Here is a 24,001-nt window from a genome sequence, read left to right as displayed (position 1 = left end):
TAACCAGAGGTAAATGGTTACTTTGACTGGGTCGCATTTTCTCCTGTTTCCTCAAGAGTAAGATTTCCAAATAACCTGTCTTGTTAAGTCAAATGTGTTAGAGTACATTTCCTTACTTGTGAAAAGCATAGTCCTTGTAGTCTAGGAGTGTGTCAGGTGCTGTCTTTGCAAGAAATATAAGCTCTTATTTAGGTTTGTTATGACAGGTTAGCAATTAGTGCATGACTGAAGTGGAAATAAATCTTGGGAGGAGAAGGAACCTTGAAACACTGAAAATAGTCTGTTCCTGTCTTTTTATATACTAAGAAAAATGAAATGCTAATTTTTATTGTTATTCTTTGCTGGCCTAGTTTGCTTTTTCCAAAAGTAATGATCTGTCATTAGCAGAGAAGAGTAGATTCAGCAGCTGTTCAGGCCACATTGATAGTCTGAAACGTTTTTGTGCTGTTACTATGAAAACGTCTTTCTGTCTTTCACAAAAATGGGTTTTCTGTGTAAGAGTATCAAAAATTATGAAACAAGACAGAATAAGACATTACAGATGAGTCAGAAAATAAAAGCCTAGGTTCAAATACCTGATGCCTTTGAGGGTATTTCAGTTCACATTTGGATTTTGAAAGACAGTTTGAAGAAATCAGACTTCTACTAAAATAGAATGAGGAACTTAATCTGTACCTCAAAAGAGTAAACCTGGGCTATTTTGGGGAACTGAAACTTTTTGTTTTGAAGACCTTGACTGTTTAAAGCTTGTTAATGATTTCTGCCATGACACAGCTTAATGAGGAATAATGCCAATGTCAAATGCCCTGTTTAAAGTAAATGAAATATTTCTGGCAGGAGCTGTGATAAAGGGATATGCAAAGTGCTTAAGGCAAAACTTGTAGTGCAAAAATTTGGGCAGGTTGCTTAGGTGTGCAGTGTTCTGCTTCTTCTCTTGCTTCTGCTTCCCTATATAGTACAGGATTTATTAATTACTAGTGCTTTTAAGGACATCGAGATCTGTGCAGCAATGGAGGTGTAAAGTTTATTGAAGTTGTTGCATCAAAATATCTGCAATTCCTAAATACCTATGTACTTGTAAAAAGAGGCCTTTGGACTTAGTGGAGCCCTGTGGAAGTTTGTTTTGTGCCTCAGCAAAACAGTAAAAGTGAGTATATCAACATTATGGAAATTTTTGACCCTAAAGCATATTTCATCTTCAATATCCATAAGGTTAGTATTTCAATCATAATGAAATGATCGTAAACATCAGCATTGTAAAGACTTCTTGATGGAGAATTTAAAAATCATGCATGTGCTTTTTATTTCTTTTAATGCATCTTTGTGTGTTTTTTGGTTTTTTTTTTTCTCTTTAGGCAGTGGGCCATCTGATTGCTGCAGTACTGAAAGAAAAAGTTTCTTCAAAGAAGATCAGACAGGCTTCTGACCAAGTCTGTGGCATTTTTTCACTTTCATCTTTTCTTTCATCATTATGTGATTATTCTATGTGTTTTTTCTAGGTTTTCCCATTTTTCACTGTGTAATTTTAATACAATTCTAGAAGTTAAATAAGATAGTTATCAATATGTATCGGGGCATACAGAAACAGTTAAATTCTGGCATCAGAAGAGCAGTTTACTTCCATTACAAGATTTAATGGCAGAAGCCTTAATCCTGTATCTAGCTGTGAATACCTATATCTAGCTATGTTCAATTTAAGAGAGTTTAATTTAGTTATGTTACTGAGAGTGAAGTACGGAGACTGAGACATTGTTTCTTGAGTTGGAAATTTGTTTACATTGCTATAAAAATTTCAAGAAGTATGGCTTTTTATATATCTGCTTTGGTGTTATATTTCATATCAGGTAGCTAGACATTGTATTTCTTCAGGAGGGAGCAGGATGTAAAGCCATACTTAGCGTTTGCATTTCACTTAAGTGCATGTCTTGTTAACGAGGTATATGAAATATAGGCAAAATCAAGTGTTACATTTCCCACTGCAAATGGGAAAGGTGTTAGCTAGAATTTGTTCCTCTGGTTTTTCTCCCCAAAAGCTGACATGTCTAGAAATGAACAGAAGTTGATCTGTGGATTTTTATTCCATAGTCTGGGCACTTCACTCTAACATACCCAGACCTGAAAAGCACTTAGTTTTAATTTGAGAGAGTATTGGAGGTGTCTAGTTTATCTAACAGAAGCTCTTTCACAGTAATGATCATAATCAAGTTCCCAAGTTATGTTCTAGTTTTGAGCTACAAGCTGATATTTTCCCCTCAGTGTTTGCTTATGTGAAGGTATTAAACTGAAATACAGCAACATATTCTAATATGCTAGGAGGCAGAAGATTATGCTGGTTAGACATTGCAGATTCTCTTTATACTCAGGAGCATTTTGCACTGTTGGTTGTTTTAAAACCTTCCTTGTTCTCCAGTTGAAAGTCATGAAGTCAGCAAACTAATCCGTGAATACTAATTTACCATGGAAACCAGCAGCAGTTTTGATGGTTACTGCCAAATCTTCATGCTTACTAGCAAATAGAACTTTATGTGTTTAGTAAAGGCGACTTACCTTTAGATAGCCCTCTGTAAGCCTGTCTTTAGCTGTCTTTTCCTACCTTGTTGTAGACACAGCTTGTCATGACACTTTTGGAGATGTCTCCAATTGCATCCTTATTTTTTAAATCAGGAAACTGATGATAACCTGCCTGTGTAAGAGTATCAAAAATTATGAAATTATGACCTTGAACACATCCCTGGATGTGTTCAAGGTCAGGTTGGATGGGAACCTGGGCAACCTGACAGTGAGTGGCATCTGTTTCCATGTCCCAGACTTGGAACTAGATGGTCTTTATGGTCACTTCCAACACAATCCATTCCATGATTCCATCTGCATAGGAACAGCTGAAAAATTCATCTGCATTACCTTTTTGTCAGAGACAGTAAATGTTACGCTCTACCATGGGGCATAGACATCAGAGGGCAGGAAAGTGGGAGCTGTCTCCACTTTGACTTTTTGTCCTGGCTTTCTCAGGAATAGAATCTGTACCCCAGCTGCCTCTTCTGCTCTCTAAGGCTTCAGGAGAAGTGATTGAGCTGTTTTTTATTTCAAAGTGTGTTTGAGATGAACAAAGATAAATCAGTCTGATACTTGTGTCCCATGCTTTTGCCTTCAGACTCCTGCTCTGAACCTGCTTTGGGAGAAGTGCTGCAGTGAGAATGTTGCCTTGCGAACAGCTTGCTGTGAGGGCTTGGTGGCACTTGTGGTGGAGAAACATGCTGAGCTTGACTATGTTCTTCATGGAGCTCTCAACCTAATTCCCTCAGCAAGGTAGTGTTTATTGCCTAATTTTTGTCAGCTGGTTATCAGTCATTGCTTTTCCCTTAAAAATACAGAGGAAGAAGAAAGTTCTGTGTCAGTATCTTCAGACACGCCATGGCATTAAGGACTGCTGCTGCCCTGCCACTCTGCTGAAGGACGTTGCTTTTACCTTTGCTATGTGACAGTGTGGGTCTGACATAAAAACTCTTAGAATATTCTATGGATGTGAGCTGAAATTGTTAGTAGTTCAGACTAGTGCTCTAAACTTTGAACTGTGGAACCTCAGAAGTCAATGAATTGCTTTGTTTTGTTGCCCCTACCATAGAAAGGGGAAAGAAAATGACAGAAACTTCCATTATGAGGGAGTATGTTGTGGTTTAACCTCGGGCACCAGCAGGCCTCACACAGCTGCTCACTCACTTTCCCACCAGTAGGATTAGGGAGAGGGTAAATGATGGAAAACTTGTGGGTTGAAATAAGGAAAATTTAAGAGGGAGGGTGAAAGCTGTGCACACAACCAAACCAAAACAAGAAATTAATTCACTGCTTCCCATGGGCAGGCAGGTGTTCAGCCATCTCCAGGAGAGCAGGGCCCTATCACACATAATGGTGACTTGGGAATATAAATGCCATCATTCCAAACATCCCCTCTTCTTTCCCTCAATTTTATGTACTGAGCATGATGTCATATGGTCTGTAATGTCTCCTTGGTCAGTTGGGGTCACCCATCTTGGCTCTGTCTTCTCCCAGCTTGCCAAACACCTCCAACTTCCTCCCCTGTGTGGCAGCATGAAAAGAAGAAAAGGCTGTGTGTAAGCCCTACTCAGCAATAACAAAAACATCTCTATATAATCAATGTGTGTTCAGAACAAATCTAAAACACAGCCCCATACCAGCCCCTGTGAAGAGAATTAACCCTATCCCAGCCAAAACCAGCACAGAGGGAAATAACTTCATCAGTCTGTCAAAAAACTGATTGCTCAAATAAAGTCACCATAAGAATGTGTATTGAGATTAGGAATGCTGCAGTCTGTTTCATTGTCTGCTGAGGAGGAAATCACTTTACTTTGAAGCTATTTCCTTCTACACAATTCTGGAAATAGAATGCTTACATCTTGTAGTGGTCGTTTGACCTAGACTGCCTGTCCCTCATCCTGAGAAAATGCATTTGGGAGGCAAAGAGGCACTGTATATAACATTTAGGAATAGGAAGTCAAATGATGACTGGGGAGAGATTTCCAACCTTGGGGAGACTGGGGAGAAATTTATCAACTTTATTAAGTTTCCTTTTGACTAATAAGTGGTTTCTGCACCAGGTTGTGTTCTTCTCTTGCTAGAGACCGGTAGAATTGTTTTTAGCCAAACTAGCTATTTAGAGCTATGTATATGTTATGCTGGTAGACTCGGCACAGAGGCTGCAAGAGCCATGCTATTCAAAAGATGTTCTTCATTGCTTCTCACCTTCACATGATCAGTTTTATGCTAAGGTTTTTCATATTCAGTCTGAGCCAAATGTAAAATTTTTCTAACCTTGTGACTTGCTTGTTTACAGCTAGGGTCTTGGTGTGCTGATGCTAATTCTGTGCTGGGTTTGCTATAAATAACTACAGTTTCCCAGAAGAAGTTTTGTAAATATATTTTTATATTATGGGTAATCTCTGCATACCACTGTCCTCCAAATGATGACGTTTTGGGGCATTTTAGGATTAAGGGAGGATTCTACATAAGTATAACAAATAAGTAAAAGTACCTCTGATAAGACTGTGAGAACCTGAGTCCTGTGGCATAAGGTGGAGTAAAAATTTTACTAGCTGTGATGCCATCATGATTTTTTGCCTTTTCTTTTTATGTACCTTTTATATATTCTCAGTATTCTTAGCATACATAGTTGAAATTCTTTGTTATGATATCTTCGCTTAAGTCCTGGTATTCTGCTAGGCCAGAAAACCAAACATGCTAAAGGCCTCACAGCTGGGGGCTGGAAAGACTCTCACTATCTGGAAAAAACAAGGCCCTTTCTAGAACATACTCTGCAAACTAGGCTAAAGCCCTTCTTGGGGGGAATACTTTAGAATAGGGAGATGTCATACCATTCATTTCAGCTCCTCATTGGGGAACTTCTGTCAAATATGATAATTTGCAAGGTCTACGAAATTGTATACATGATATACTCTGTGTGTGCATTTTGGTGTATTCCACCTTGATTAATTGTTGCACCTAAGGATACTTATTAAATACCGAGATAAAAACCCTTTTATGCCTTAATCATGTCTGGTTCATAATTCTAGGACCAGGGAAAGGGCATCAGCTGTGGCTTGCAGACTAAGAAATTTGAATTTGCTGTTCAGCTGAGGGTTTGCTACAGTATCAACAGTTTATAAGGTTATGAAATATTAATGCAGCTTTGTACTGCAGAACATAAAAAGTGTAAAATGGGATATTTAGAATTAAGTTAACCTTATAAACAAATTCAGAGTTACATATTGCACGGACTACAATCTGCCCCACTTCTACACTATTTGAAACTTCTTAATTTTTTTTTTTTCATGTGTGAAACCAACACATGACTGATTGCTATACTAAGTGCTGGCATATTGTGTAGTAACCTTTTATGTATTTTTGGCATCTTTTCCACTGCCACCCCCTCCTCCCCCAAGCTGCTACAAATGAAACCACATACACTGTGGATTGCAAAGCAGCGTTTATGTTGCCTAACCACAGAAGTCTGTGGTTTAAAAGGTCTGTAGCCTCAGGAGCTCATTAAACTGACAATTTCAAAATGGCTCTTTTCAGTGCTAGTACTTTTTTTTTTGCCTTGCTTTAGAATTCAAGTCTGCAGTCCATCATTCTGTCCCCTGTCAAATTTTCATCTGTGTGGCTTTACAGTGCTTGGTACACAGTGTTGCTAAAACAAAAATTAGCAGCCAGTGGCAGCTAACAGAAAGGCATTTGCAACCACTGAGCACTATCAATGCTGAATGAAGTTAGGTGTATATTTTGTTGTCAGAGACTACTCACATTGTGTTATTGCTTCTCTTCTTTACAGTGAATTTTGCAGGGGCTAAGTACACCTACTGGATTATATTTTGTCAGGTCTATCAAATTATTCACATTAGAAAAGACATTTTGTTCTGGCAGAGATGAAGATCCCATGTTTATCTGAGTTAACTTGTATGGTTCACAGTACCTTCTCATTGTATGTATCGTTGTACTGTAACTGGCTCTTCAATGTTTCCTTTGATGCCCCAAGAGTTTAAACTTCATGTAACATCATATTTACATGCATGTTTGTGTGTTTATGCATACAGAGGAAATATGTTTGCATACATCAATACATACATGTGTATTTTCATGTGTTTTTAGGATTGGTTTTCAGCATTCTGTTTAGATGATGGTGGGAAAGCACTGCCTGTGTTCAGTAATGAACAAGGATAAATAATCAATCTCCTGAAAATCCTGTGGAACCATTAATTCTTGTAATCTTAAAGACCCTGTCAGAAGGATTTCTGTGTAGCATTTTTTCAGAATGTTTTTATTACTGAGCATCCATGCCTGTAGGAGATGGGAAATGGGATGGAAATCCTTGCAATATGACATGCATTTGTGTTGCCTCTGTTCAGGAGATGAGTGCAAAGCCTAAAGCATCTCTTCTCTCCACAATTCCTGCTTGGGAAATAGGACCAGGAGTACTGAAGTTTCAGAACGGGAAAGGTGGTTTTTTTACCAAGTATTTTATGGTTCATTTTTTTTTCTCCTTGCTGCAGTTACCCAATTGAAGCTGGGAAATGAACTTGCAAACTCCCATTTCACTGGCTTTTTCTAGCGGTGAAGAATTTAAAAGGTTGTTCTCTCTCTCCCTGCCTTACACCCGTCCAAAAATCTCCTTCCTCCTCTGTGTTTTAGGTTGACTATATTGGGATTTAGAAGACTGTGGCACATCTTTCTGTTAGTTGCTCTGCAGCAGAGTTTTGCCAAACCTCAATGTCTTCTTGTATTGTCAGATTTCAGTTTTTTGAGAGCCAGGTGTCACAACAGCCAGTCATTTTAAAGATTACAGGCACATCTTATAATTGGTCCACTTTTGAAAGAGAGAGAGAAATACAAGCATATTCTATCACTTTTGATCTGGGTCAATACTTTCCAGCACAGAAGAGAGAATATAGTACTTTGCCTTTATCTAAACTATAAAACTAAGCATTTAATGGTGGGGAGATCCACTGTGGGACTCTCTAGATGTTCTTACTACCATATAGAAAAGAGTCTGTCTGCAGGTGGTGACAAGTTTGGTAAAGATTTTATGGTTAATAGTGCTGTTTGCCTTGTATTCCCATTCTTGTAATATATGGTAGAAGCAACCTGTCAAAAGTTTTAATTGCTGGGCGAATATTCTCTTTGCTGTTTTGCTCATTATGTGAAAAGAAAATAAAGACACATAAATGCACAACTTGCCCAGAACAAGGTGGGAATATGTTAAGAGGTGTCCTCAAGTAGAACTCAGGTCTCAAGCATCAATTTTGTTCCTTCTCTGATGTACTAATCAATTAATGTAGCTGGATATTTGATGGTAACTCACTTAATTTTGTCAACAGGAATGTGCACGGTTTAGTAAAAACTATTTGCAAGTTAATACAAATTCAAGCTGTTCAGCTCGGAAAAGATGGAGATGAGTCTGTCTGGAGTCTGTATGGAATCAGGTTAGTTTTACATTCTTTATTTAGAAACAATAATAACTTTCTGTCTGATTTCCTGGAAAAAAAAAAAAAAGAAAATTATGTTAATACTGGATTTTGATCTTACTCTTTTTTGTGTATTTTGCTTTGTTCACACTGAACCGGTAATGAAGTGCTGGCACAGGTTGCCCACAGAGGTTGTGGAATCTGTCCTTAGAGATAACAGAACCTGACTGTATGTGATAATGGGTAGCCTTTACTAACTGACTGCTTGAGCATGTGGGTTGGACTGGATGATCTGAGTAGCTCTCTTTCAACCTAAGTGATGATCTGATTTTGTGGTTTTTGGATGGTTTTTTTTCAGTTGAAAGTTTTAAGGAGTTTTAATATAAGGATCAGATTGCCACCATAAGCTCAAAATGGACAGTGGCAGTGGGGCAATGGGAAGAGGAGGGGAGAGAAAACAAGTACTAGTACTTGTTCAAATACTGGATGCCTTCTAATATTTCTTTTAATAAGTATTTTATTTTAAAGCTATGAATCACTTCTCACTTGTTTTTCCTGCTTTGTTCTTATTACAAAAGGCAAGTTCCCAAATGTCTTTGCTGTTAAGGTGATTGACATGTAAAAATAAAATACTTAAATATATAGAGATACTTACCTAAAACTTCTTGTCAGGCAATATCAGACTTTTGAAGAGGACATCCTAGTGACTTCATCCATCCCTTGAGAAACCATGAGTCAATACTGACATTAAAAGCCTCTGTTATACCTTTTCTGGAGAACAGAAAAGCTTGGTAGATGTTATTAATGCTTTTCAAGTTACTTTTTATGCAATTAAGAGTTATCATTGTAGGAGGCTGTGGCTATAATGGCTTAAGGATATAAAATTCATTATTTGAGACACAGGAATCATATCTTCTATTGAGCAAAATAAAATAGTGAAGAAAGTGAAACAGGCTTTTTGGTGTGCTGGATGTGTTTGCATTCCTGAAATCCTTCATGTGGCTCTATCTGTTCTCTTTACAAAATCCCTACTTGTATAGAGCAGTTTTAAATGAAGGGTAGGTAGTGAAGACAGAATTCTTTTGGAACCTTTTTTAAAAGCTTCTGGTAGAAGAAGCTAAGTTAAAGGAACTTAATTCTGGCTTCTGGTATGAAATTCTGGTATGAAAAAGAGGGTGGTAGGATGTAAGTGGAATAAAGAAATAGTCTCTGCCCAATAGAGCAAAGAAAAGGTATTACATTTTTTCGCACTCACTGAAGGAGAAGTTACTGGTAACATACAGTGAAGGCGAAATTTGGTAATTCAGACTGATATAAAGTAAAATAGTAGAGAACTAAAAACAAGAAGTAGACTTTTATTTAGCCAGTAGGGTTTTTGTTTTCCCTTTTGGTTACAGTTAACTTTAATAAAGAGAAATGATTGCTTGACATAGGGTCAGAACCCTGAGATTTTGAAACCTGACTTCTGGTTTTTAGTGTATAGAACAACCTGTCTATTCATTGTAATGTAAAAATTTTTGTAGTTGTGCTCCATGAAATGCCATTAAAACCTGATTTTTTTGTAAGGAATTGAAGAATGTATACAGTAGCTTACCAACACTAATCTCCCATTACAGTGTTCGTATATTATGCTGTCAACTGTGCAAAAGTATTCCATATGGAAATCATCACTGAAAAATCAAAATGCAGCAGTACATTCTCAAGTGGTTTGTTATTGTCACCAGTATTGCAGGGTAATAAATAAATGTGGCTTAGGCCAATGTTAGTTCTGGATAATAGAATTAATTTTATAATACAGCTTCTTGGAATGACACAATATCATGATCAGTTCCTGAAAAGAAATGGAAGAAAATTAATGTATTGTGGATTTGTGCATTTTATTATATAGTGTTTCCCTGGGATGGAGTTAACTTTTTCCAGAGCAGCCATCTGCAGCCATTATAGTGTAGATAACACAGCAGTTTTGGCTTCTGCTGAGCAGTGCTATCCCTCCAGCCCATTGCCATCCCTCAAAGGGCCAGTAAGTCCCTTTAGAGGGGGCATAGCCAGGATAGCTTATCCAATCTAACAAAAGGGATATTTCATATGGTATGACACTGTGCTCAGGAGTAAAAGCTAAGAGGAAGGAGCTGGCAGTGCATTTGTTGTTAAGGTGTTTGTCTTCCAAAGCAATTGCTGTGCATACTGAAGCCCTACTGCACAGAAATTTGCTACACATTGCCTGCTGATGGAAAGTAAAGAATATTTTAAAATTTTCCTTGCTTTCTTTTCTGGCCTTTGCTTTTCTTTAGTAAACTGCCTATTTTTTTAACCCAGAAAGGGCTCCTGTTAGCATTCTCAGTGCAGGTGGTTTATGATATATATGTACAAAAAATTGAATATTATTTTTTTCTGAAGGCTATTAGACTTTTTTAAAATGAACTGATATTTTATGATATTATTCATGATTCATCATGCATGATTTTACTATTTTAAAGTTATAGAGAACTGCTACTTTTCTGAATTCAAGATTCAGAGCAGGTAACAAAATGCTTAAAAAATGTATATTTGATGGAGTGAAGTGCTGTTCCTGAAAGGACCAGCTTTCAGAAAGGGCCAGGGTCACATCTGCATACACAGAAAGGTGTGTTGACTGGACACATTGTTTCCTCATACAGAAAAAGAAGTCTGTCACTGAATTTGTCCTTTCAATCAGATTTGAGCTCACTTCTGTTCAGAGATGTAACAAAAAAGTTCAGATGACCTAAAAGTTAAAAATAATGTATGTTTTATTGTTACCCCTCACAAAGATTTATCTTTATTTGCCTGGGCATTTCCATATTATGAGTGGGTAACCACTATGTTTGTTTGTGTGTTTTGCTTTATCCTCAACCCACTAGTAGTAATTTAGGGTAGCGGTGCTGTAATGTCATGTAAAGATGCATGTTTTACAGTGATGTTCTAGGAATTCTTAAGATGATGTTGGTAATAAGATGCATCTTCACAGCTCAGTTTTCTTTCTGCTAATAGCATTATCAAGTGGAACATTCTTGATTTCTCTTTTTAGTGCTTCATTATTAATCACTATTTATTGTGGAGCTTAGCTGACTTACTTCATCATCCAGTTCAGTGCAATTCTATTAGTTTCAGAACATACAAGATCTGTAATAAAAGATTTGCTTTTTTTCCAAAATAGTAAGCCATTTTAATTTGAAACTTGATGTTTCACATGCTGACTTTAGGAAGGTTCCCCTGGCTTTGGTGTCATTACAGCATTTAAATGATGAATGGAGACATATTCTCTTCATGAAGAAAGGTGGTTGATTTTTAAAATATGACAAAGTTATTGAAATAAGAAGCTGCTATAACCCTATATGTCTTTACAAGGCCTGTGTGCTTTCAAGGTCCTGGCATTGCACGTGAACAGTGTTTCTAGCTTACTGCCTGATAAGGATCTGGACTATGGTGTCGCTGGATTCAGCTGCTAGACAAGCAACAACTTTTTTGGCTCTTGCATGCTGTCATTTTTGGAAAGCTGCAATGAAGCAATAACCTTAGCTTTTCTAGTCTTTGTGCACAGATTGTAAAAGACTCTAACTTCAGTAAAATGTTTACAGGATCTAGGAAGGTGGACATATGAAGAACATTAAGTTAACACATTTTTGAGAAATGAATGTGAGAAATGACAGGCTTCTAGCCCCAAATATGAGGGCCAGACCTGTAATATGCATCGTTTGTGTTCTTAGAGATGGCATCTGTTTTCTGAACATATTTCAAGTAGTCCATAGCATCAGCCAGCTTTCTGAAAGAACCTTTGTCTTCAGATTTTTTATGTTCCTGAAAAGAAACACGTCTTCAGAAGAAAAATTATTTGATGAGCAGAGGGAAAACCAGTTTAAAAAAAAACCCCTGTATTTTTTGCTGTGTTGTAACCACATAGCAAAGAAAACGAGAGTCATAGGTATGTAAATACTCTTCAGCCAGCTTTCATAGTTTGGTGGGCCTTTAATTCAGCTGATGGCTATGTAATTCTTTGCTTATCTTCACATCTAGTCAGTTACTCACGACTCAAAAAATGTTAACATTGAGAATGTTAAAAAAACATAATGAGGAGCACCACTTTAAGTTTAGGAATATGTCTGGTAGATGTTTTTTCATAAATAGTGTTTTGCTAGGCATAGCATAACTAAAAATTCCTGATTATAGTAGATAAGTATTACCTCGTTAGTTTAGCGAAGGGAAGCCTTAATGTACCATCACGTTGTGCATTTCAAATTTGCCAGGTAATGGAAAAAATTCTTTTATGGTGTTCTTTCAGATCTCACTCACTTCTTTTGTAACTGAGTTGGTTCAGTGCTGCTAAAGATGAAGCCCATGTTGTATTGCAGTGGTATTGGATATGAGTGTGTCTCAGTGAGTGTTGTCTTCTCTAATAAAAAGACTGTTGGAAATTCTGGCTTTTTGATCCTCAGAAGTTTTTAAAGCAATGGTAGTAAGTGAAATAGCATTGTAAATTGTTCCTAAAAGGCATATCTGACTGTCACTCATGTAGTGTCTGAAACTGAGGCAGTGTCTCTTGAGAGTCCACTTCAAGGGATAACTCTGAAATCATTCACTGCTCTGTAGGCAAAATTCCTTTAAGGTCTTGTAGCACAGATTTGTTGGACCTGTGAGCTGGAAAGATGGTTAGCCAAACTGAAGGTGGTGGTTTGCAGCAAATTTATGCTGCCTTTCTCTGTTTGCCTTTCAACTTACAGCATAGAATGGTTTGAGTTGGAAGGGTCCCTAAAGATCACCTAGTTGCAGCACCCCAGTCCCAGACAGAGACACCTTCCACTAGACCATGTTGCTCAAAGGCTCATCCAGCCTGTCCTTGATGTGTAGGGATGGGGCATCCAGAACTCTGGGCAGTAAGTTACTCTAGTTAAATGACTTTGGTTTTGTTTCTGACAGAGCAGGTTATGTACTTCAGGCTTCCCACCTTCCCAGATTTTCCTCCACTTGGAGGAAATTTTAATCTCCTTTCAGAAGTTTTGAGAAAATATTTTCTTTTGATAGTGTAGTGATCTTAGCAAAGCTCTTAAAGGGAGTTGGTAAAAAGAAGAGGTTAAATTGGCTATTTCGACAGCCACGCTTATAAGTTTGTTGTTTTGCATACTTCCTTCTGTGTTATAGATATAAATGTGATTTCTTTGTCTTTCAGGAGCACTCCTCATCCATTAATCACTGTCCTAGAAAACAGACCTGATTGCTGGCCAGTTCTACTACAGCAGATAACTGCATTTTTCCATCAGTGTCCAGAAAGGTAAATGAATGAAAAAAATTAAAAAGCCTAGCAAATGTGGACAGCTGAATCATATCACTGTAACTGTTTTGTTGAAGGCAAACAAGCTGTAAGAATTCTGTATTTTGTGAAAGATACTTGTAAAATGTAATTATACGTTTACAATGTATATATTTATAATTAATGTATACAATGTATACCTATTTATAATTTATAGCTCACATTTAAGATAGTATAAATAATAATAATTAAATAAATACTGGTATAATCAACTAAAATTGATTTCATAGCTTTTTATCAAATTTGTTGATAAATTTTCTGTGGGTATAGAATAATTGGTGTAAAACTGATAGCGTATTTGGATTTTTTTTTAAAAAATCAGCAATTTGGCTTATCAACTTTGTAAAAATTTTGACTGCTTAGTCATAAAAAGTGAATACAACTGTAACTCATCTATACAAAATGATGGCTTGATGAAGGAAAAGTAAAGACGATTAAATCACCAGAAAGGATGAGGTCTTGAAAAACAATGTATCCTTCTGATTAAAAAATATAGAAAAAAAGTCAGTGGAACAACCTTATTATCAAGCATCATTAAAATGACCAAATGCTCCACAGCCAACAATCTCAGCCTGTTCTTCATGCTTACCACTCAGGAGTTTGTCCAATAAAACTTCAGTGTAAGACAATGAATCTGTGGCATTCTCAAAGAGAACTCTTTTATATGATTTTACACCTATATGTATGATTTTCAGATAAAAATATCCCTTATTTCCTGTCTTCTGAAAGACTAATAACAGAGTTATAGAGCAGAGATATTCGCTTCGCTGTTCTCTTGCTCTTTGTGAAGAAACAATTTAATTAATCTCTTAAATTTCTGGTGGGCTTAGACTACATGATCAATAGTAAGACTTTTAAGCAAAAGTATGTTTTGCTCAATTTAATTGATCACGGTCTTTTTCAAATGTTGTTAATTCTTTCACTCAGCTGCTAAATCTGGGACTCACATAAAGTCCCCTCAGATGTATAAATGGAGTAAACTGTAGATTTTTTGCTGAGCGGCTTCTTTTGAATTAAAATAGGATTTTTTCTTAGTGAAAAGGAAAATATAGATGTTCTTTTTGGTGCTCTTTGCTCAAGATTTCTGTAGGTAAAGTGCTAGACTGAGAATGTGGAATCACAGAATAATTTAGGTTTGGAAATGCCCTTCAGAACACGGAGTCAAGCCGTTAACCTAATGCTAGCAAGTCTCCCACTAAACAGTGTCCCTAAGTGTGATGTAAACAAGCTATGTTAATGTGACCTATTACTGAATTTTTTCTACAGTTTTGCATCAAGACTGAGTGTTGATGCAAAACTGTAGAAGCTTGTTTAAGACAGAGTTTTGATTTCCTGTTGATATACTGGATGGTAGGAAGGCTCTGCATAGGGATTTGGACAGACTGGATTTATTGGGCTGAGGCCACTGGTATGAGGTTCCACCCCAAATGCTGGGTCCTGCACTGTGGTCACAACAATTCCATGGGGGGAAGAGCTGAGGGAAGAGTGGCTGGAAAACTGCACAAAGGAAAGGGATCTAAGGGTGCTAGTTGACAGCATGTGAGCATGAGCCAGCATGTGCCCATGTGGCCAAGAAGGCCAATGGCATCCTGGCTTGCATCAGAAATAGTGTGGCCAGCAGGTACAGGACTAGGAAATGTACTTGGCACTGGTGAGGCTGCACCTCAAACCCTTTGTCCAGTTCTGGGCCCCTCATGACAAGAAGGACATGGAGGTGCTGGTGCAAGTCCAGAGTAGGGCAATGGAGCTGGTGAAGGGTCTGAGCACAGATCTGATGAGGAGCAGCTGGGGGTGTTTAGCACAGAGGAAAGGAGACTGAGGGCTGATGTTATTGTTCTCTGCCTGAAAGAAGGAGCCAGGTGGGGGTCATCCTGTCCTCCCAAGTAACAAGTGACAGGATGAGAGTAAATAGGCTCAAGTTGCATCGAGGGAGGTTTAGATTGGCTATTAGGAAAAATTTCATCATGGGCTTGTCATGTAGCAGTCTGCTCAGGGAAGTGGTAGAGTCACCATCACCGGAAGTATTCAAAAAGACCTGTAAATGTGGCACTTGACATGGTTTAGCAATGGGCATGACACTGCTGATTGGACTTGAGCCTAAACAATTCTATGATTCTATATTTGTTACTGTATTGACCATCATCTTCATTTGATTGTTTTAGTAATGTCAAGGACAGCTTGTATTCCTAACATGGTCAAGCCATGTTCTGTGATAATATTTTACTGGGAAGCCATGTTGATCAAAACAGTTCCTGTTTCACTTAATTGTATTAAGACCATTCTGCAAAAACTGATAAGTAAAGGATGACTCCTTTTTACTGAAATTGTTTTATGTGTTTTAAAAAGATATTTCTCAGAATGGCACATTAGTCTGTTATGACATTCAGCAAGGAAAGTCACTTTCTTGAATTGATGAGGAGAAAAAGAATAAAATTAGCAGTGTTGTAACCTGCAGGTCCATATTGAGTCTTTTAAAAAATTGCATTTTGAGGTATGGTTATGGTACTGGGTGTCATGATAGTACTTAGTTATGGTAAGTCCAAGTTTTTTTTGAGATTTAGTAATGTCCTTCTCAACATCGTTCTGTTAACTGGGTCTTGTGAATTTTTGCAGCTAATGTCACATTCCTTAGGTTTGCTTGTAGTTACACTTTCAGTAGAAAGCATTCTTGACAAACTTATTTCTTGAACTGCAGGGCAGAGGGTTCATGTGTTGGTATAATGGCTTCATTTCTGAGATACCTCTATTGTGAACCATCCCAGTTACGGGAATATGCTGAACTGCGAATGGGTTTACTTAAGATCTTACTGCAACCTCATGGGCCAAAGCACAAAGAAGCACCCTCCATGCTGGAATGTGAGATTCTTCGACTTTTGTGTGATTTGATTCCACACTTGCAGGTAGAGCTGTTGCCTGATCCTACCTTTTACAAACAGATATTATCAAAAATAGCAATATTATTATTGTTGTCTTTCAAGTGTGCACATATAGCATTCTTTTCCATTTTCTGTAGATGCAATTTATTGATAATATATAAATGTAACAAACTGTCTCATTCTGGTAGAAGATAAGACTTTGTTTGCTCAAATCTGATACACCTGCTAAGATAGGAATTGAAACATGTTTACTGTAATTATTTCTGTTTAGTTGCCTCAGTAAACATACAGTAAACTTAGAACGACAGTAATGAGAAATTTTTTTTAAATGGCAAGATATTTTTCAAAACCACATAGTTTTAGCTTGAAGTGGATAATATTAAAATTAAGCAAACTTTATGAGAAGCATGATCTAAGTGTTTCTAGATATTCCTTTCTCATTCTTTATAACAGAGTGATTAGTGGGTCTGAACACAAAATTTAGTTGTTCTGGAATGTGCTGAAGGTTTTGAATATTTTTTTAAGTTGCACAGTGATACATGATAGGAGCTAGGGATTTAATCTCACAATCCCCTTTGGTTACAGGCCTGTGATGTTGGTTAAACTTAAAAGCTCTGCTTTTCCTCATGCTTTACCGTGATACCAGTTAAGCATTTTGTACCTATCTTTTCCTTCTTCTTTTGATATTAGGACAAAGCTTCAGATAGATGTATTCAGCTAAACATGACGTGCTTTGTCCTTATTGCTGTGGAGAGAGGGTTCATTAATATGACTAATGTAAAGCTAAGTAGGCTTCTTATAAGGATATTTAGTAGCATCTTTCTGCTATGGCATTTTCCTAGAAAAGTCTTCTTTGTACTCACAGCTACTTTCCACAATCTTTTTGAAGACGTATAGCTTCCATTATATGTCTTTATCTTGGTTCAGGTCTATTCCTTGTGATGATGGGCACATGCTGTCCTTTTCTAATCACAGAGAGATTTCTGATTTTGTTTCAATTTTACCCAAGCTTCAGTATAACATTGTGTTTTAAATGTGTGACCAAGCTTCAGGCTTGAAAACATTTAGCCATAAAAATGGCACTGAATAAAACTTACAAAATTAGTTATGAATCTTTGTTTCCTTCATGCATGTTGGCATTTATTTTTTTGAAACAAGAAATCAGTTGTTTTTTTAAAACAGAAGTCATTTTTTCAAACTTGTATTAATACTTGAACATTTTTGTCTTGCCTGAGATACAACTTCTTCAATGGAAGGTACTTCCTTCAGGAAACCTGTTTGATGGACTGTTTTGTAATCTGTTAATTCCTTCCTCTTCTTTCTCTGAACCTCAGGTTGTTCTTATATTTCATTTTAGCATAGCTTAATTTAATTCTCTGTGTAATATAGATAGACAAGAATGTTTCCCTGTCATTTTGTCTGACAATGTCAACCAAGCTGTCAGAAGTACAGCTCTTAACTTGTAGACTTTTCTGCTGATCAATTCAGTGAGATTTCTGCTTAGAGCAGATTATTTATAGAAAAAAAAGGGATTAAAAATTAGGGTGTGATGCTTAATGCTGGTTCCAGAGTTTGGATTGGAAGAGTGCATTTGTCTGGAAGTAGAGTTTTCAAGAAGAGAAAACGCTGTCATCCAATACATAGGGACTTTCTGGGGACAATCTGCTTCTTGAAACCTCTTTAGCAAGCATTTAGATATGGAGATACTGCTTTTGGGTATCACACTTCAGCTTTTAGTTTTTATGGTAGTTAGATTGAGTGGTGTTCTGGAATTGAGACACCACTGCTTTCTCTTTTGAGACAAATGGTAAAATCCTGGTTATTTTGTAAAGGAAGTATTGTAGAGCCAGATGTTTCCGTTATAAGAATGTGTACTTGCTTAATGAAATCCCCACTCACTTTTTTGTGCTGTTGTAGAAGCCCGAATAGCTGAGTTAATTGCTGTTGCTTTTGAGTAAAAAGGGATTTTTCTCATCAGCTACCAAGAAATATTTTAATTCTTTCACATGTTTCTCATTTTACTTCAAAATATCAAACAGCAGTTCATTATTTTTTTTTCAGGGAGGTTGAATAAGGGATTCCTGGCGTTAGTTTGTACAGATGTTTCTTCAAAGATTTGGTACTATGCAATAGAAACATAGTAGAACTAATAAAACTAATTCTAAGTTCTGCGTAGACAGGGAAGGGCACCTAAATCATCATGTGTTTTGCCTTTTTTTTTGTTTTAACCACTTTTCTGCAGCTAAAAGACTTACTGCAAGTTACAGAAGCCTTGTTCTTCCTGCAAGAGCTGTTCCTCAGCCTACTACGCTATCCTTCGTTTTGGGAAGTTCAGTTAACGCAGCTTAGTCTGCAGCTGTTATGCTTCTGTGAAGTGTGTTTAAATGTGACAGGAGAATGCTCATCTTTGATCTCCCTAATAGAGGACAACTTTGAGCTCCTAAAAGAGGTAAGAGTATATGGTAAAAATGTAAAATAGTTCTATTAAATTTAAAGATTGTCATGTTTAAGGCAGCAGAGACATTGATACATGACATTCACCTGACGGTGACCAGTGTTGATTTCAAAAGTTTCTCATTTTTTTTCCCTTTTTCAGAAGGTAAAAACTGGTTCTGTATATATATCAATTCTGTATATATTAATTTAGTACAAAAATTTGTTTAAAGTGAGTTACAACAGTTTGGACAAAGTAGCTGAATGTTCTAATTACTTAGTTAAAATGCTATTTCTGCACAGCTATATTCTTCATTGCTCTGTCACTGCATGTGCACTTATTCATGTGCACATGATTCATGAAGATAATCTTACCAAGTTTTTAGTTTCCTGTTTGTTCTGTTTACTGTCACTGAGAAACAGAAGAGACTTGGAACTTTTTTCTTTTTTCCTCATAGGTATTTCCAGTGGACCAGTATATAGTTGGGCTAGCACTTCTACTTCTGCAAACTCCAGAAAGTCAGCAAAAGTCAGTCTTGAGTCTAGGTAAAGCTCAACTTGTGAAAGAGGAATCCACACTCTTAAAACTGTGTCTTTGCTTCTTCATATTTATGAAATAAGCACAGCATTCCCCTGGAATTGGATTGGGTGGTGAAATTGGGCTTTCTTTATAAGCAGAATTTTTCCTGAATTTAAAAAGTAATGGCAGTAAAAGTAATTTTTCCTACTACACTGACTTATTCCATTGATGTTAATGTATTTTAAGCTCCCTGCTGTCTTGGTGCTTATTGGTTTCATTTTTGAGCCAACAGGATATTCTTAGCTGATGCTCATGCATCCTGAGTGGTTTCTTATTACAGGTATTGAGAGCAGGCATGACGATCATGGCAGTGTTTGGCCGTGCTTTTGACTTAGCAGTTTTGATTAGTGTGGTTATTCCAGTAAAAACAAAGGTTTGTGCTACATTTAATTTCTGTATTTTTTGCTACCATCAGGTACTTTGCTATAAACAACAGAAATATTTGTGTCTCTAAATGAAAAATGGCAAAAAAATCTTTTATTCTTTATATACACATACAGTAAATCTGGGGACCTTTACTTTACTCAAATGGAGTGTTTCCTAGAAGTGTCATGCCTCTGTCATGCCTAAAGGTACCAATCTTCTTTCCTTTTTTCTCCTTGACCTTTGTTTTTCCTCATTTTCTCTTAAATAGCCTATAAGATCCTTTCGTGTTCAGAAACCCAGGACGTCTCAACCACAGCCCTTACTTTGGTGATGCCTGTGCTACAGATCTTATCTTCTACAACAGTTGGAGATTGCATATCAGGGGATGTTTCTGGAACTACCAGGCAGCAGCTGGCTGTCAAACTGTTAGGAATATTAAAGGAGAAAGGTGTGAAGGATAAACAGGAATTGGTAAATTGATAAAGTTTCTTTCCTTTTTGGGGGGCAGGTAGGGGAGGCATTTAACATTTTTTCTGCACGAAGCCTAGCTGCTTGGGAAAGACTCTGCGTGTGAATTTCTTTGCGTGATACATTCTGTGGGAATGTTTGAAAATATGTATAGTCCATAAAACTAGAGCAGTGGTGAAGTGAAAGTTTGTTTCTTTTCTGGATATTGGTTATATTTAGCAAATGAGATTTTTTTACTTTAAGAGACCATATAGATTTAAGAATTCACCTCTGTTTCTAAGCAAGTAACTGGATTTAGTAGAAACCAAGGTTACTTATATTTACTCTGTTTCTTTCAGACTTGTTTATTCTCTGCATCTCTTTTTCCTTACTGCTGTGTGTGGCTATTATGTACTATTCTTTCTACCTTGGCTGAAGAGAGTTACATAGCACCTAAATGTCAATGAACAAATTTTGTCTCATTAACCTGAATCTTTTTATAAGTTCTCCTGGGGTTTTTTGGGTTTTAGTTATTTACTTATGTCCCACTTCTCTGCCGTCTATTTGTTTATCTGCACTGTTCCAAGAACAGGTGACAGCAAATCTCTTTGATCAACATGTGTCTAGCAGTGCGGTAGCTCAGCTCCCTTACTGCTTTACACCCCTGTGTAAGACATCTAGTCTAGCCTTTCATAGGGAATGGAGCCCAGATGAGGTTATCTAGTATCCTATCCAATCACATGTTGAAAACGTCCAGTGATGGGAGCTATGATGGGGACTATACCATGTCCCTGGGGAGGTTGTTCCAGTGAATGATTGTTTTCACTATCAAAAATGTCTTGCTTGTAATGTTGTCCCTCACCTTCTCCCAGGCATCTTGTATCCATTGCCCTTTGTATTCTCCAAGTGGCTCTTTGTGAAGACAGAGCTTCTGTCCTCTTAGTAACTGCCCTTCAAGTACTGGAAAATAATAACATCTCCCCTTGAGCCTTCACTTCTGCAGGGTGAAAAGACCTGACTCATGGCACTCCTTTGACTCATCTTCAGTCCATCCACATCTGCTTTGGAACTGTGGGGGCCAGAACTGGGCACACTGCTCCATGTGCAGTCTGACAAGCGCTGGTGAGGTGGGATGGTCACATCCCTCTCTGTGAGCAGTGCCCCCACGGATGCATCTCAGGATCCACTTTGCCTCAGTAGCTGCAGCAGTCACTGCTGACCTGGTCCCTGCGTGTTGTCCGCTGGGAGCCCCGGGCTCCTCTTGGCAAGGCTGTCCCACAGCTCACGGGACCTGGCCTGGCCAGGCTCTTCGGTTTGGGGCTCCCAGGTGCAGGACTCTGCACTTCCTTGGTTGAACTTTACACAGTTCCTGTGGCCCCATCTTCCAGCCTGTTCATATCTCTGCAAGGTGACTCTCCCTGCTGATGAGTCCCCCTCAACACCCAGTTTAGTGACACAGCAAACTGGCAAGGGTGCTTTTGCTCCCATCATCCAGATCATTCATGGAGATGTTACAACTTGGAGCCCGGTACTGATCCTTAGGGCACCCCCCTTGGGACAGGCTGCCAGTCTCAGAAAAGCACATTGATGAGAAGAAAAGGAAGTATTGAAAACCAGCATTATCAGTAACTTTTTTCCTGTCCTGTCTAGTAATTGGCTTTTGTCTTCCCAGGCTTCTACTTAACTGCTTATGTATCTGATCAGCCATTTCTTCTTTTTGATAGCTCTGATTTATTCCAGTTCCAGCTGAATCCTGACCTTCATGTATGCTGCTGTGAAAATCCTAGCAAGGATCTTGTAGTCCCCAGTGGCTATTTGACCACCTTTCCATTGGGGGTGTGCTTCTTTTTTTTTCTTTTAACAGCACTCAGAAGTTAAATGTCCTTTAATGGCTTTTTTTTTCCTTTTGCATTGATGGTAGTGGGGAATATTTCTACCTTTCATGACATGATTTTGAAAGTTAGGATGGGGCTAGGCCTTCGTGTATGCTTTGCCATTGAGGGATTTTATTTATATATATATGTGTGTGTATGTATATACACACAGAGCCCCCTATATATATATTTATGTTGATAGACTGTAATTTTGTACTTAACTAGCTTGACTAGAGTGCAGCAATAAAATAAAATTGTGATCATAACCTTCCAATAAAGGGAGAAGAGAGTGAGTACAATTACATAGCGAAACCTTTTGGGAATGTAATGTGGAATGGCAAATATCAATATAATATTTCAGGCTCTACCAATTTTAGCAGTTTTTCTCAGGCACTTAAAAAAATATTTAAAAAAAGAGAACATTACTACCACAAACACAAAAAAAGCCCCACAAACAAGCAACACCCTCTCAAAGAGAACTCCAAGCAGCAGAAAACCTTTCATAGGGTTCTGCTTTTGATTTCAAGACATGTTATATTCTACAAACAGGCAACTAAACAGTGCATCTTATGTATCCTGGAACTCTTACTAGACCTCTATATGTCCTTGGATAAAGTTTAAATACCTTTTTAAATAATGGAGGTATCACAGCTGTACCCAGAAGATATTTTTGTCTCCAAGTGATCTTTCCAGCCAGAGGAGATAGCACTTCAGATTGCTGATTTTTCACATACAATAGTTGTAATGTGTAAGTAATGGAATAAGCTAATTTCAATGTCATTTTTAAGAAGTAATCCTCCCTTCCATTTATCTACATTCTACTTTACTATTAGCCAAAATAAATTTACATTGAATCAAACAGTGCGATTAAAATGAAATTCTGCACTTTTAATTAGAACAGCTTTTACCACTCAGAGTCTTTTTTCCCCCCTGGTTATTTAAAGCTGAGTGGACGCATGCCTTTTGTATGATGAATTCTGCTTTCAATGTTCATTTGGAGATCTCTTCTCCAATGCTTTCTTCACCTCATCTTTATATAAATGTTCTTCACCTGATTACTGCCAGCTAACTACTTTTTTGATAATGTAAAGATATATTCTAAGGAAGCAAATAATTAGTGGGAAAGAGATGTCATGTCTTGTATCAAGCTTTCCTGTTTAATGAAAAATTTTGAACTTTATTTTACTGGAGCTTTAAAATATATATACCCTTATATAAAGATCCAACTTAATTCCTCCTTTGCATTTTACAACTTTCCTGCTGCTAAAGGGTATCTACCATGAATGCAACTGTTACTGAAAAGGCTATATTTCTGTTAGAAGAAATCTATGGAGGAGTGGGGGAAAATGTTGGAAAATCCTTTTAACTTCAGCAAATAGTATATTATCCTTATATTCCTGGTTAATGCCTAGTTTTGTACCCTACATTTCTTAGTACAAATGCCAGAAGTTAGTGTGGCCCTGTCTTAACTCCCAATGAGTGTGATTAATAAGTTCTGCTAATACTTCCTTCTTTATTTGTGTTAGTGATTAATATTTACTAGTTGATACATTAGCTTTGAGAACAAGGGTTGTGTGTCAGACCAAAGAATGATGAGAGAAATACATAATGACTTGATGACATATTTGACGTGCTTCCAAGGAGAGAAGATTCACCAGAAGATCAGGAACCATGTCCAAACAAGTCCATGGAAATAGTTAACATATGGATGTATTCAAATATGGAATGTATATGTATTTGTTTCAGAAATATAACCCAGTCTGTTAGGTTACTGAGCATGAATGCTTTGAGGAGAGTTCCCTATGCCTCCAGGAATAAGCTGACAATAAAGTAATATCAGCTTTCTAACCTAACAAATTGGATTGAGAGTTTACTTCCCTGTTTTCAGTGACACAACTGTAGAGTGTTTTGTTCTGAGAAGCAAAGCACTTCTTAAACAAAAAATGTAGAATCAGGTTAACTTAAACCTGTGGTATTAAGTACTATTAAGAGTTAAGACAGTTTTTAAAATAATATAGATGATAGTTAAAATTCTGGGATTATCCCGTCATTGCTAAAAATGTAAGTTTTAACATACTTGAGAATGAAAATGCCCATTTTAGTGGGCAAGTAGCACTGCCATTACCATC

The 24,001-nt window shown here is 37.3% G+C and overlaps 1 protein-coding gene across 1 annotated transcript in view; it reads left to right on the top strand.

Moving 5' to 3' along the window:
- Positions 1-24,001, top strand: part of FOCAD (focadhesin) — an 89,639-nt gene that overhangs the window by 5,124 nt on the left and 60,514 nt on the right. Inside the window, exons 3-10 of the mRNA XM_058823439.1 lie at positions 1,356-1,430; positions 3,152-3,306; positions 7,887-7,991; positions 13,156-13,257; positions 15,992-16,196; positions 18,415-18,621; positions 19,064-19,151; positions 19,820-20,022. Of these exons, the coding sequence (XP_058679422.1) occupies positions 1,356-1,430; positions 3,152-3,306; positions 7,887-7,991; positions 13,156-13,257; positions 15,992-16,196; positions 18,415-18,621; positions 19,064-19,151; positions 19,820-20,022 (1,140 nt within the window). The remainder of the gene's footprint in view (positions 1-1,355; positions 1,431-3,151; positions 3,307-7,886; positions 7,992-13,155; positions 13,258-15,991; positions 16,197-18,414; positions 18,622-19,063; positions 19,152-19,819; positions 20,023-24,001) is intronic.

The sequence above is a fragment of the Ammospiza caudacuta genome, chromosome Z (assembly GCF_027887145.1).
Source record: "Ammospiza caudacuta isolate bAmmCau1 chromosome Z, bAmmCau1.pri, whole genome shotgun sequence".
Classification (NCBI taxonomy): domain Eukaryota; kingdom Metazoa; phylum Chordata; class Aves; order Passeriformes; family Passerellidae; genus Ammospiza; species Ammospiza caudacuta.
The sequence above is the reverse complement of the archived record's forward strand: the minus strand, read 5'-3'. Positions and strand labels throughout refer to the sequence as shown.